The following is a 13,372-nucleotide window of genomic DNA, read 5'->3' on the forward strand; positions in this document are numbered from 1 at the left end:
CACAGTGTGCCTCTCTATATCTGTGGCCTGTATTATTCTAACAGAGATCATGATGACTATCAAACAAATATCAGGTAATAATATGATTTCAGCACTGTATGTCTCTCTATATCTGTGGCCTGTATTATTCTAACAGAGATCATGATGACAATCAAACAAATATCAGGTAATAATATAAATTTATAGTGTAGATGTATATCCAGACAACTACCTGGATCCCCCGGTTAATGACCTTTTTCGTCTGCTAGATAATTGCTTTCTGCTCTTTCCTAGCGACTTGACTTTGTTTGAATATTTCCGATGCTATTCCTTGATTTACAGGGTGCGGCACATAAATCGAGACATTTTTTAAACGGCCGTGGCGCGAAAACTACTTGACCAATCAGAACGTTTGACCCCACTATAGAAAGCTTAGGTAATGACCTTTTAGCACAAAAAAATCTTTGGACGAAGATAGACATGTACGCCGAGCTGGCCGCGCATATGTTCAACAAGGCAGATTCCAATTGCGCCGGTGGTTTAATGCTCAAAATCACAAAACGTATGCACCAATAGACGTGCCCATACCACAAAGACCTCCCTCATTGCTACTATCAAGGAGAACTACGCCAGCTTGGACAGGTACATTTTGACCTGGACCTCCCGGCGGTTGAGGAGGCCGGTAGAGGCGGTGATTGAGGCTGGCGGCGATTTTATTTAATAATCTACTAGTCATATACCTATTTTGCTTCCCAGTTTTTAAAATTCAATAAAATCGTTAAAATTGACGATTTTATGTACATTTCTTTAAAAATTACAAAATGTCTCGATTTATGTGCCGCACCCTGTAAGATGCTATTTCCTTTGACCTTTACCTTACCTAATTACCTTGTGACGGCGGGATTCTCCTTCGATTTTTAAGTGAAGAATAAAGAGCATCATATGGGATGTGATACTCTATCACCCAAAGATATTAGGTTAAGAAACAACTTGTTTTTTGGCTGAGGTATTTCCCCTACTCTAATTATTTATGTCGCGCACCTGACATAGCAGCATTCGGAACTATTTTTAACGTCTTGAGTTATGACTCAGTGTCGGACCGAGATATGAACCTTTCACCTACCCAGTGATGCGCTACGTTTTAAGCTACGGTCGCGGGTCCTTTGACTACAAAGGTTTAGCCGCAATCTGCCATTGGTTGTTATCAACTGATCCAATATTATTAATTAGTTATTATTTTTATTAAGGACCAGCTATAAACGACAGTAGCCAGCGAATTTTTGAAAGACAGAGAAATCTTTTCTTGATTTTGAGTAAGTAATTTTAGAGTCAGGTTTATCCTAGGGGTCCAGCGCGAGGACGTCCAATTTAGGGGGAGGGGGGGTTAAAAATTTAAATTTTAATTTTGGGAGGAGTAATCTTTATGTCATAGAGGCAAGGACATCAAAGCTTTTTTCTAGGGGGGGGGGGATAAAATTGAAAATAAATTTTTTTGGGGGGGAGCGGGTTAATTCTCCCCCACTTGGACATCTCAGGTCAATCGAGTATTAGTGTAATTTACTAATATAACTATACTGTATCTTAATTTAGGTCAAATTTCATTTTTACTGTTTGTGCCTCAAATTCATGTTTCTTCGGCTCTATGTGAGGTAAACTTTTTACAAGGATGACAACATCCATAAAACAATAAAGTTACTCAAGAGATATACTGTCTGGTTTCACCAAGAGGAGAAAACAAGAGATCTCATTGGTTGAAATTGTGTACACATTTTGTTACGTATGGGCATATTTTTTTCATTTTGTTTATATCATGAGTCAGCTATAAATTGCCGCATATATTAGAATTAAGCTTTTCCTAGGTAATTAATTCGTGAAAAAATTCTTCCCTCGAAAAATTAGAAGCATATTATAAAATTTCTAAAATTTATATCATTGAATAAATTCGTCTAAAATTTCGTCACACGTATAACAAAATGCAAACAAAAGACCTGTCTGTTTCCTTTTTACTATGTCTATTATAACCAAGCAATATCTTTGGGGCGACAACATAGGGCCCGATCTTAATAGTGGGACCCAATGCATTAACATCTCACCTATTGCTGACAATCAACCCTTTGATTGCACAACCTTATCTGGAAGTCCTATCTTGAAATGGCAATGCAGACATAATACAATGGCCGATACTTTGATGAACATCCCAAATGATGATACAAAAATAAAAAAATTCAAAAGTCCCCAATGTTGTTTAGCCAATGAATAAGAAAATGTGAATATAAAACTTTTGGGACTCGTGTAATAAAAAGCCTTTTGCCCCCCTTCTCTCTCATGACAATAAGTTGTGCCTCTTTTTTTGCCAAGGCATTCCCTCTATATATATAGAGTGCCTTATCGTTCAAGTAATTGCCATCCCAAAGATTATTTTTTTATTGCTAAGGTGTATGGGGGGCTGACCCACTTCTTTTGGATGCTGTACTTCTGCTGGTCAGGTAAACATTTGATTTTACTAAAAAAAAATATTAAATAAATGGAAATGCAGACAAAGTCAGGAATAAGAGAAATAAATCAAAAATAATATTTTTTTTTTGGGGGGGGGGCAGATGTAAAGGTCGTCAATTCTACTAGGTGTTACTCCCAACGACAATTTTAAATCACGTATAGGTTTCGTTATTTTTTTCGAATTAATTTCGTTATTGCTATAAGCTAGGACAAAGTTATTTAAAGAGAAGATGTCTAATGGTCATAAATCAAGAATAATATAGAAACAAGGATGACAACATCCATAAAAGCGAAGCACTGAAACGATAGGACAAACGGACATTAACACTAATATAGTATCTGAACTGAAAAATCGGAACATAAATGTATAAATGTCGAATCAACATTGTAGGTAAATTTGTTGAAAAACTGCTTAAAAACAGGATAATGTTTATGGACATAATTACACTTTTGGACTTGATTATAGAGTTGCTTCGCTTATAATATTGTTCTTTGTTGTCCCAGGAATCAATATACCAAAAATCAGATCAAACGGATAATTAAAACACTTGAAAATTTGTTGTTAAAAAAGTAGAAAAATCAACATGTTTAAAATGGACGTACGGACATTTTGGTGATGATTATAGAGTTGCTACGCTTTCTAAATCGTACCTAACTATTAAAGGAATCACCATGCAAAATTTGAAATCGATAGGACAATTCTAACATGCCTAAATTAACGAAAAAAGCTATCCGTTACGGACGTTCGGACGGACCTACCCTAATTATAGAAAAGCTTCGCTTTTAAAAACTATGAAATCCTTCACATTTGCTCCCTATTTGTTTGAATATTTGTATTTTTACCAAAAATGACAGACAAAGTAAAACTATATACTGGATATTGCACATTGGTACAGAAAATCTTCTGAATAAAAAATTAGCCGCCTATTTTGAATGACAAAAAGAAAATCTCACTTTTAGTCAGGTATAAGGTATAACCAACAAGCCAAAAAAATCTAAAATAATATTTGGGGGGCAAATGGAGAGGTCGTCAATTTTTCGATGTGTTGCCCACCAACGACAGCTAAAAAACACATATAGGTTTCGTGATTTTTTTCCGAATTATTGGTATAAGCTGACTTTTAGTACTTATGGATGTTGTCATCCTAGTTTAATATGTATATAATTTAGGTATATGTGGTTACTCTCTGTATATTCGAGTCACTGTGGTGTTTGGAAAGAAAATTAAAATCAATAAATGGCTCATCATTTTGAGGTATAAATTATTCAAATTATTTCAAATGTCCGTCCGTTAATTTCTTCGCAGCAGGGGATTTCCCTTAAAGTGCTTAGCGAACAACAGTACCCCTCCCTCTATTTTTTGTGAATAAAAAAAATAGAGGGTAGTTAGTAAGCTTACTCTTGCGTGCTCTAGCCCTGTGGGGCCACCCTAACCTAACATAAGTTAATATGAAAAACCAAAAAAAATTTATATAATAATCCGTTTTTTTCTTAAATAATTCTAATTATTCGGTTCTGACACTACAAGTGTTCTTCGCTTTTATGACATCCTTGTATTTATTTAGTTATGTAACTCCAGCAATAATTGTGGGTGTATCACTTGGATATTCCATGATTTCAGGTAAATTCCAGAAATAATGCTAAAGAAACAGGATGTCTGTCTAACTCTCTGTGTGTAGCATAGGATCTCGCTTACCGCTGATGGTGTTTATAACAAGGCTTGGCAGCGGTGCGTGAGCCGCGACTAACCTTAAATTTCAAACCGTTTGGATCCTTTGAAAATATTTTGTAAAAAGAGATTGCCATTTTTGGGGTCAGGTTCTGACTTTCAGCTGATTTCAAGAATTGTCAAATTTGATTTTCCTTACAGGCGGTTGCCGTGCCCTTGGGTGATTTTTTGGGGAAGGGAAGGATTGATTTACCCCCATCCCTTCCTTATTCCTTAAGTGCATCTAAAGGCATCTAGGGGCGTATCCGCTAGTGGTGTATAATTGATCTATATTACATATATATTTGGGTATAGTCCCTTTCTTGGCAACGCGCATTAAAGGGCGATTCTTTGTATTTTTCACAGTAGCTTTTCTCCTATTTCTAGCCCCTGCGGAGAGCTTTTACTCTGTGGGGCAATCACCTAACCCAATATAACCTAACCTAACCTAAAATAACCTATAAAAAGCGAGTTTAAAAATACGACTAATCGCCACTTAATGGGCGTTGCCACGAAAGGGACTATTCCCATATATTTTAGTATTGCAAATAATTGTACAATAAAAAGGATTTCATAACTATCATAATTATCAGGGATTTCTAAGTGATAAGACAATAGACAATAAAATTTCTCCTCCTGTTAATTAAAATCATTGGTTGAAATGTTTGGACATTGCTAGTTAGATACCAACCAATCAAGATTTTTAAAAATGAAATGAGAGAACATGTGATTCAATAAATTACACTTGGGATTGGACCGGATATCCGGCCATTTTCAATATCCCGTCAGAAACCAGATATTGAAACTATCTGGCCGGATGTCCGGCTATATAATCTTTTATACTTTACTACAAAAATCCCTACTTTTGTATTTTAAATGGTTGTAATTTTCTTATTTTGAAGCTAGATAAAAAAATTTTTTCAGAAAATGTTTTTTTTTATATGAAAATTTTATATTAGAAATCTCAAAACATGACTTGGCGGCTGCCAGCCGCCGCAGCCGGCAGTCGACAGCTAAACAGCAACCGATTTATATGAAGAATTTTTTTGCTGCTTTAATCTCTGGTTATCCAGCCAGATATCCGGCCGGATATCGAAAATCCGGCATAATAAATCAGCCGGATAGCCGGTATCCGACCAACTAAGTATCCGGTCCAAACCTATTACACTTCAATGTGTAAATCTAACTAAAGTCTTATTAATAGTTAATTATCGCTTTGTATTATAAACAGCTTTCCGCGGATATGAAAATTAACAATTAAAAAAAATTTAACCAATTTTTTAGCCCCGAGTTGCCAAAGGCATTGGGCTAAAGATTTTTTTTATATTGGTAGAAAACTGGGATCTACTGCAGTTCATGGTAAAATATTGCTGGTAACGAAAATTGCCAAAAATCTATTAATTTTAAAGTCTGCTAGCTGCCAAACGGCTGAACGTACAGATCATACCCGCACACTGTTTTAAGCAGCATAAGAAGGCCTACAAATAATCTGGAATAGCCATAAATCAATAATGTATAATTATCTTGCAGTGCAGAGAAACGCGCGAAAAAGGCCTAATTTACGCGCTTTTTCTTCAGTGAAGCTTTCCCTGTGCATCATTCGATCTTGGCTATTCCAGATTATTTGTAGGCCTTCTTATACCGCTTAAAATGGTGTGCGGGTATGATCTGTACGTTCAGGCGTTTGGCAGCTAGCAGCCTTTAAAATTTAGAGATTTTTGGCAATATTCGTTACCAGCAATATTTTACCGTGAACTGCAGTAGATCCGAAAACTGAATATAATACTATGCTATACATAAATTTTCAGTATTGCTGAGAACCGGTTCTAATCCAAGGGATATTAATCGGTTTCAAAACTGGAAAAAGTATTATTTTTAGGTTCTGAAATTTATCTGTATACAAAAGATGAAAAGGTAGGTTTTTGGTAGCAAAGATTTTCTATAATTAGAGTCTGTTCGTCCGTCAGTCCGTACGTAACGATATTTTTTCGCCAATTTATCTGATTTTCTAACGTTGATTCCTAGGACAAAAAGGTACAATATTTTAAGCGAAACGTCTCTATAATTAATTATAAATGAATTAATATTCTGCTGATGTAAGTTTTGCACTCTACAAATGTTTATGTTCGTTTGTTCTACCGTTTGATTTAAAAGCTTGGACGCCCAAATTACCTTTTAGTAGCGAAGCTACTCTATAATTTACTTTGTCCGCCAGTCCGTTAGTCAGTCAGTCAGTCTGTCCGTAACGCTATGGGCGAAACGTGATTTTCTCGGCGTCTATTCAGGAAAGACAGCTGAAATTTGTAGTGAAGATTTCTATGTATGATATATGCCCATCTAATCTATAAACTGTTTAGTCCTTCTGTTTGTTATTTGGGGTGCTAGATCGATGCCTAGATTTTCGTGATTTTAAAATTTAGCCGATTTACGTGTGTTTCCTGTTTTACCTATTTTATCATGTTTACCTAATGTTTATTGTAATACACTGCTCTATAGTAAACTTTTGCCCGATATCCATTCCTAATAATTTTTGAGCTTCGCTACTTATGGATGCTGTCATCATCATATAATATGTTTGATTTTTGTAGATATATGCTTGTTGGTTGAAATTCGATTATCTGTGGATATTTCTGGGACCTATTCTACTGATCCTAATCTTCAACTGTTCAGTTCTCTATGTCACTCTTAAGATTGCGTATAAAGCGGCTAAGTTCAGGTATTTTATAATCTCCCCCCCCCCCCTCCTTCCTCCGGTTTTTAGTAGCAAAGCTACTCTGTAATTCGAAATGTCCGTCCGTCCGTCTGTCCGTCGGAGACAAAAAGGGGGAAACGTTATTTTCTTGGCTCCTATAAAAGATAGAGAGCTGAAATTTTCAGGGATTAATTATGTTAACAATCTTCATATTTTTACTACGTTTTATTAAGATTCGTCAGTTGATTGGGGTGCTAGATCGATTCCTACATTTTTAGGTTTTCATGATTCTTTTCAATTCCTATTCTACATAGATGGCTGAAATTTTCAGGGATTGAATACTTTAATATTCTGCATCAAGGTTTATCAAGTTCTATCGAGATTTGCTTATTGGTTGGGGTGATAGTTCGATTCCTAGATTTTTAGGTTTTCATGATTTTTTTAACTCCTATTTGAGATAGGTGGCTAATGTTTTTAAGAATTAAATAAGTTCACAATTTACACATCCCCTGGCACAAAGTTTCATTAAGATTTGCTAATTTGCTGAGGTGCTAGATCAATTCCTAGATTTTCACTTTATAAATCTGATAAGATTTCGTGATTTTTAGTTTAATGTTTTTTTTATATGAAACTCCAAAAAAGTTATTTTTGTCCGGATATCTATCCATGATTTTGGAGCTTCGCTTCTTATGGATGTTGTCATCCTTGTTTCTATCTCATTTTCTGTGTGTGTGAGATAAAGGGCTATAACTGAGTGACTTTTATATGAGGTTTAGAATTTTTGTAATATCTCCATCCTGGCACATATTAAAATTTCTGTCAATCCGCCGCCGTTTTTATTCAGATATCTAATATACAATTTATTTAAAGCTGAAAAAAATTGTTCTTCTAGCTTCAAAAATAAGGAAATTACAGCAGTTTAAAAACTTTAAATAATTACGGACCTAAAAACAAAGGTTTTAATTATTAAATATTTTAGGAAAACCCCCCATGATAAAAGAATCAACGCGATGCTCAGGAAAGAAAATATTTTACCAGAATTGTAAATTCTCTATAACTCCGTCCGTATGTCGGTCTACTATTTTTCTTTGAAATTTTTTTTTCGGCTTAAATTTAGTTTAATTGAAACATAAAAATACACTTTATAAAAGGACATATTTAAGAACTAAGAATGGAAGGGATCGATAAGGGACTGTAAATTTCATGAGTAACCAAAGTTTTATAATTTTGTTATGTTATTCGTTGGTTCAAAATCTTTCGGTACTTTCATTGAATTTTGATTGGTTGGTTCCAATTTTGAAGTGTCAAAACTTGTCAACCAATAACTTTCTATGTTTTAATTTTGAAAAAAGTTGAAATATTTTCTTGTAACAGAAATACAGTTGTTCTTTCTATCTCGCTTGGACTTGGATTTGCTTTGTTCTTGATACCGGTCAGTATTAACCTATTACCTAATTGGGATTCTCCTTCGATTTCAAGTCTTCATCTAGAGAACCCAAGGGCATCATCCGCTTGTAATGGGTTGCAATACTCTAAAGCCCACTAGTGGATATTAGGTTAAGTAATATCTAACAGACAACCAACCCTTTGATTGCACGACCTTTGTCTCAGAAGTCTGTGCATGGTAATCGAACCTATCACCTCCCCGACGACGAGCGGATGCACTACGTGTTGAGCCACGGTCACGGGTTGGTATTAAACCAAAAGATTTATTACCTCAAAGATCTCAGTAACCGCTGAACTGATTAGGCTTTACTCTTCAGGGAATATGCCTACTGGTCATGTGATGATTTAAGCTATTTTCTTGGAGGGTAATTTTGATGCTTATATTTAGGTTAGATTTTTATAAAAAAAAAAAAAAAGAGGAAGATCACTCATGATTCGAATCGTATTTATGTTGTAGCTGCGCTACTTACATGAACATATAATTGTCCTTGTTTTCAGGTAGCTGTCTATAGTGCCATAGCAAAGTGGGGATACATGCCACTGCTCTTGGCCTACATCTTCAATTGACGTCAGGAAATACCCTATACCTATTTCTAGGAATTTTTTTTCCCCATTCCCTTTTTCTTTCCCTCTACTATGACGTTAATAGAATAGGTCGGCCAAAAGCGGTGACATCTATCCCCATTTTCCTAGGGCACTAAACACATGTTCTGTTTTCAGATGAAAATAGGCGAGTATATCTTTGTTCCTGTGAACGCCTTGTCTGGACTCTTTCTCTTCATGAATGCTCTATACCCTCAGAACAGAATCAGGTAACATTTGTGTATACTGGCCTACCATTGGTCATTAAACTGTATACTGGCCTGCCATTAGTAATGGAAAGTAGGATAATCAAGTGACCGCCCCCCCCCCCTCAAATGCACCGCAAAATTTGTTACGATTAATGTAGAATCTAAATATATTTGGCTCCTTATAATAGCTAGCTTAACCAAAATTAGCAAAAACTTATAATCCTTATAATAAAGTAACAGGATGTTTGTTTGTCTGTGTGTATGTACCGAAGGATCTCGCTAACCGCTGAACCGATCGGGTTCTCCTTAACAGGGTAGATTCTCATAGGTCCTTGGAAGGTTTATAACTATTTTGGGGGAGAGTACCACCACCCTCCTAAGAGAAATCACAATAAAATCGAATTGACAATAGACAAATTATTTCTCAAATTAGATATTTAAAATAAAAAAAAACATTTAAATGCCACTAGAGGCCTCTAGGGGCGTAGCCGCTAGTGTTACATATTTAATCATTAGCGGCTTCGCCCCTACCCCCCCCCTCTCAAAATTTTTACCCCGGGGGTAAAATTTGCTTGGAGGGGGGGGGGTGGGGGTGTAATTACCCCCCGTAAAATCTGTTTGCAGGGGTAAATTTTGTTTACCCCCCCAAAATTTACCCCCCGGAGTAAAATTTTTGGGAGGTAATTTGATAATGAATTAATATTTAGTAGTAAAAATTTTAATTTGTTAGGGATTTTTTATTTTGGGGGGGTATTTCCCCCCCTAAAATTGTTTGGGGGGGGGGGGTAAATACCCCCTCCTAAATGATTGGGGGTGCCAAGGTAGGGGTAAATTTTAAATGGGAGGGGTAAAATGAAAAATATTATGGGGGTGCCTACGGCACCACCAAATTCATTTGGGGAGAGGTAATTACCCCTTTACCCCCCCCTTGGACGTCTATGCCCCCTTATTTTCAAATTTAAAAAGGGGGGGGGGGGTGGAGGGGCACATTTACACCAAATTGTCTAATTAATCTTTATTCTAGGTTGAACGATATCAGAGTTACATTGAGAAGATTTAGTGGTGGGGTAAGAATTTTTTCTCTTGGGACGGTGGGAGTTCACTTCCCCCAAAAGAGTTATAACCCTTCCTTTTATATGGACTAGTTGCTATGCCCCTAGAGGCATCTTGTCAAACTTAATTTTAATGACAATGAACGGCCATTAAAGTTGTAGAGCAGGGATCTTAAGGGATAAGACAATAGACGATAAATTTAAAAATCTCCAATGATTATAAAACAGAATAACTCCTTCTGTAGATTACGAATAATGGTTGAAATGTTTACACGCTAAAAGTTTAGATCCGATCAACCCAAAGTTTTTGAGCCAACGTTTAAAATAACATAATGATAAAACTTTGGGTACCAGTGTATAGCTTTATCTATTTAGGGAACTTGGGTTGGAACTAGATCAGAAGGAACTACAAAGCGAAGGAAATTTTAAAATCAAAATATAAAACTAATAATCACGCAACCTTTTAAATTTATCATAGCCTCATTGCACTATATGTAATAAGCTATAAGAAGGGGGGTTATGGGTAAGTGTTAACATCCCCCTAAAGTAAAAATATGGATAGGTTTTTTACCCCCGTAGTGTATCCACTGCATTGAACTGTACAGTGTACAGTAGATATAAAAAATATAGGATTATTTTAGGGTATATTTTATAAAAAAAAAATATTTCTTTTGGTCCAAAAACTCATTTTTTAACTATTTAGAAACCTAATTGGATTTCGAGTCTGAGCTCCTTTTTCTGACCTTCGAAAAAAAAGGTTATTGTGTATTAAGTCGAATATAAATCAAAATTTGAACTTATTTTTTTTTTCTAGAAAAGTGTTATCTAGAAAGCTTTTAATTAATTAGAGATAAAATTATGTGATTCTAAACATTTTTTGTCGCCAGTCAAAGAGATACCACCACCTCTATGAAAACTACCCCTCTTTCAATGGATAAATATGGTAGTCATCAAAGAAGGTATAGATAGATAGATATATAGATACTAATAGCTGGATCATATAGATAGTACATATTACAGATGGTACAAACTTTTTAAAATCTGCAAAAAGACCGTTTTTAAAGCTTTTGTTCCATCTTAATTTTAAAGATTTTTACAAAATTTCTATTCAAGTGTGTCAATATAAACCTGAATACTTGATATCCGGCATTATAAATCAGCCGGATATCTGTATCCGTCCAATCCGGCCCTACCCTATTATTTATGTATGCAATTTGGCAATTTTGACGTTGGAAGATTACTTGCTACACCTTAGTCCTTCATATTTTATAATTTAGACGGCCCACATTTTTTTGGGGTAAATTTAAGGTTTATATCGAAACACTAAAATTTAAATTTTTTAAAAATTTTTAAAATTAAGATGGTACAAGAGCTTTAAAAACATGTCTTTTTCAGATTTTAAAAACTTTGCAGTGCTTGTACCAACGTAATTTTTGCATTACAGAAAAAATGTTTTGCATGGGTCATTTTTTGCATAATCAACCATATTTTGGCTGGGGGCCAAAATTTTAACAAAATTTTCTAAAACGGGACGGGGTAATACATATATAGATAGATACGTGGATACATAGTTACATAGATAGATAAATAGAAACATTAAGAAATAGATAGATAGATAGATGTGGGACAAATTGAAATTTCTATATGATATTCAGAAAGAACAGCTTTGGAGCCGACCTCAGTAGCGGAGCTACCACCAGCTCAAGTGGTGATCCTAATATTGATATCAAGATATCTGGATCTGAAACAGGATTTGTTCTTGAAGTCAGTATTGATAAGGTAGGGGGATAACTTGAAATGTATATATATTTAATGGTACTATTCCTTAAAGTGTTTATCGAGCCAATTATCCCCCCCCCCCCTTCGCAACCCTCTATTCCTGCGGTGCCCTAACACTACCGTGCTACTCAGCCCCTTATATAACCTAACCTTCATGACCAAAAGTAAAAAATACAGCCCTCCCCCCCCCTCATTTGTTTTCATTTTATTTCTTTCTAATTCATGTGGTGGGGAGGGGGTCTGTGCTCGACTAAGCACTTTGAGGTAACTGCCAATATTTGTGTTAAAAATAGTCTAATTTAAAAAAATGTTCGTAAAGTTGTATTTTGTTTAATGTTATTGATTTGTTTAAATGTAGCTAACTAAAACAGTAAAGTTTTGTAGTTTTGGAATAATAAGAAAAATATAAATTCTTTTAAAATTTAAATAAATGCATATAAAATAGCTTGGTTTTATCCAGTGTTAAATAAACAATGTACTAAAACAAATTTTATGTTTTTTTTCTCATTTTTTTACTTTACAGAATATTTAACATAACATCTAAATAATTATATTAAAACAAGGACGAGAACGTCCAAAAAAAGCGAAGACTAACAAAACATAAAAAAACGGGCTTTAACAATAATTGAAAGCAAAAACAAATTTTCAACTAAAAATAAAAGAAAAGAATTAGATTTCTAATCTAGAAGGCCAAAATGGACATGTGCACATTCGTTGTAAGACATGTCTATTATAGAGATGCTTTGCTTTTTACATTGTACCTTATCATTCTAAGAAACAGCTATCGATTATTATGTAGGTAACAATTATAGAGTCTAAATTGTAGCGAAAAAATCTATGTTTTTACCGATGTACGGACTGACTATGATTTCAAAAAGCTTCGTTTAATAAATACATGATTGCTTTAAATTTGGAAGTTTAAATTAGAGGGATAGAATAAAGGAAGCTATCTATTAGTTTTGTCTATTACAGTTTCCCGTCCTAGAAAGATTTTGTTAAAATTTTGGCCCCCAGCCAAAATAAGGTTAATTTATGCAAAATATTTTTTCTGTAATGCAAAAATTGCGTGGTACAAGCACTTTGAAATTTTGAGGCCCCCCTTATATATATGGAGGTCAAAAATGCATTGCATCAGAACTATGGCTTCATGGTGCTCCCAGGACAGGCCTTGAGGAGTAGAATCAGAGACTTTTGTCAGTTTCAAAATATCTCTGATGAATTTTTGACCTCCATTTCAAAGTGCTTGTGCCGTTGCAATTTTTGTATTACATAAAAAATATTTTTGCATGGGTTATTTTTTTTTTGCATAAATCACAAACATATTTTGGCTGGGGGCCAAAATTTTACCAAATATTTCTAGGACGGGACACTGTTGTGTCTATGTGTTAAAATACTGATAATTTAAATAAATCCTATAAACGAGATGTGA

The 13,372-nt window shown here is 34.9% G+C and overlaps 1 protein-coding gene across 2 annotated transcripts in view; it reads left to right on the top strand.

The window, feature by feature from the left end:
• The window catches only part of LOC145303800 (uncharacterized), an 80,543-nt gene that overhangs the window by 65,743 nt on the left and 1,428 nt on the right, over window positions 1–13,372 (top strand). For both annotated transcript variants that reach the window (XM_080145420.1, XM_080145419.1), the window contains exons 33-46: window positions 1,227–1,292; window positions 1,570–1,628; window positions 2,414–2,465; window positions 3,646–3,730; window positions 4,041–4,096; window positions 6,063–6,097; window positions 6,772–6,899; window positions 7,855–7,890; window positions 8,247–8,307; window positions 9,042–9,133; window positions 10,137–10,179; window positions 10,540–10,580; window positions 11,049–11,123; window positions 11,820–11,943. In XM_080145420.1, coding sequence (XP_080001546.1) covers window positions 1,227–1,292; window positions 1,570–1,628; window positions 2,414–2,465; window positions 3,646–3,730; window positions 4,041–4,096; window positions 6,063–6,097; window positions 6,772–6,899; window positions 7,855–7,890; window positions 8,247–8,307; window positions 9,042–9,133; window positions 10,137–10,179; window positions 10,540–10,580; window positions 11,049–11,123; window positions 11,820–11,943 — 953 coding nt within the window. The remainder of the gene's footprint in view (window positions 1–1,226; window positions 1,293–1,569; window positions 1,629–2,413; window positions 2,466–3,645; window positions 3,731–4,040; window positions 4,097–6,062; window positions 6,098–6,771; window positions 6,900–7,854; window positions 7,891–8,246; window positions 8,308–9,041; window positions 9,134–10,136; window positions 10,180–10,539; window positions 10,581–11,048; window positions 11,124–11,819; window positions 11,944–13,372) is intronic.

The sequence above is a fragment of the Acartia tonsa genome, chromosome 13 (genome assembly GCF_053477335.1).
Source record: "Acartia tonsa isolate MP-2025a chromosome 13, ASM5347733v1, whole genome shotgun sequence".
NCBI classification, from domain to species: domain Eukaryota; kingdom Metazoa; phylum Arthropoda; class Copepoda; order Calanoida; family Acartiidae; genus Acartia; species Acartia tonsa.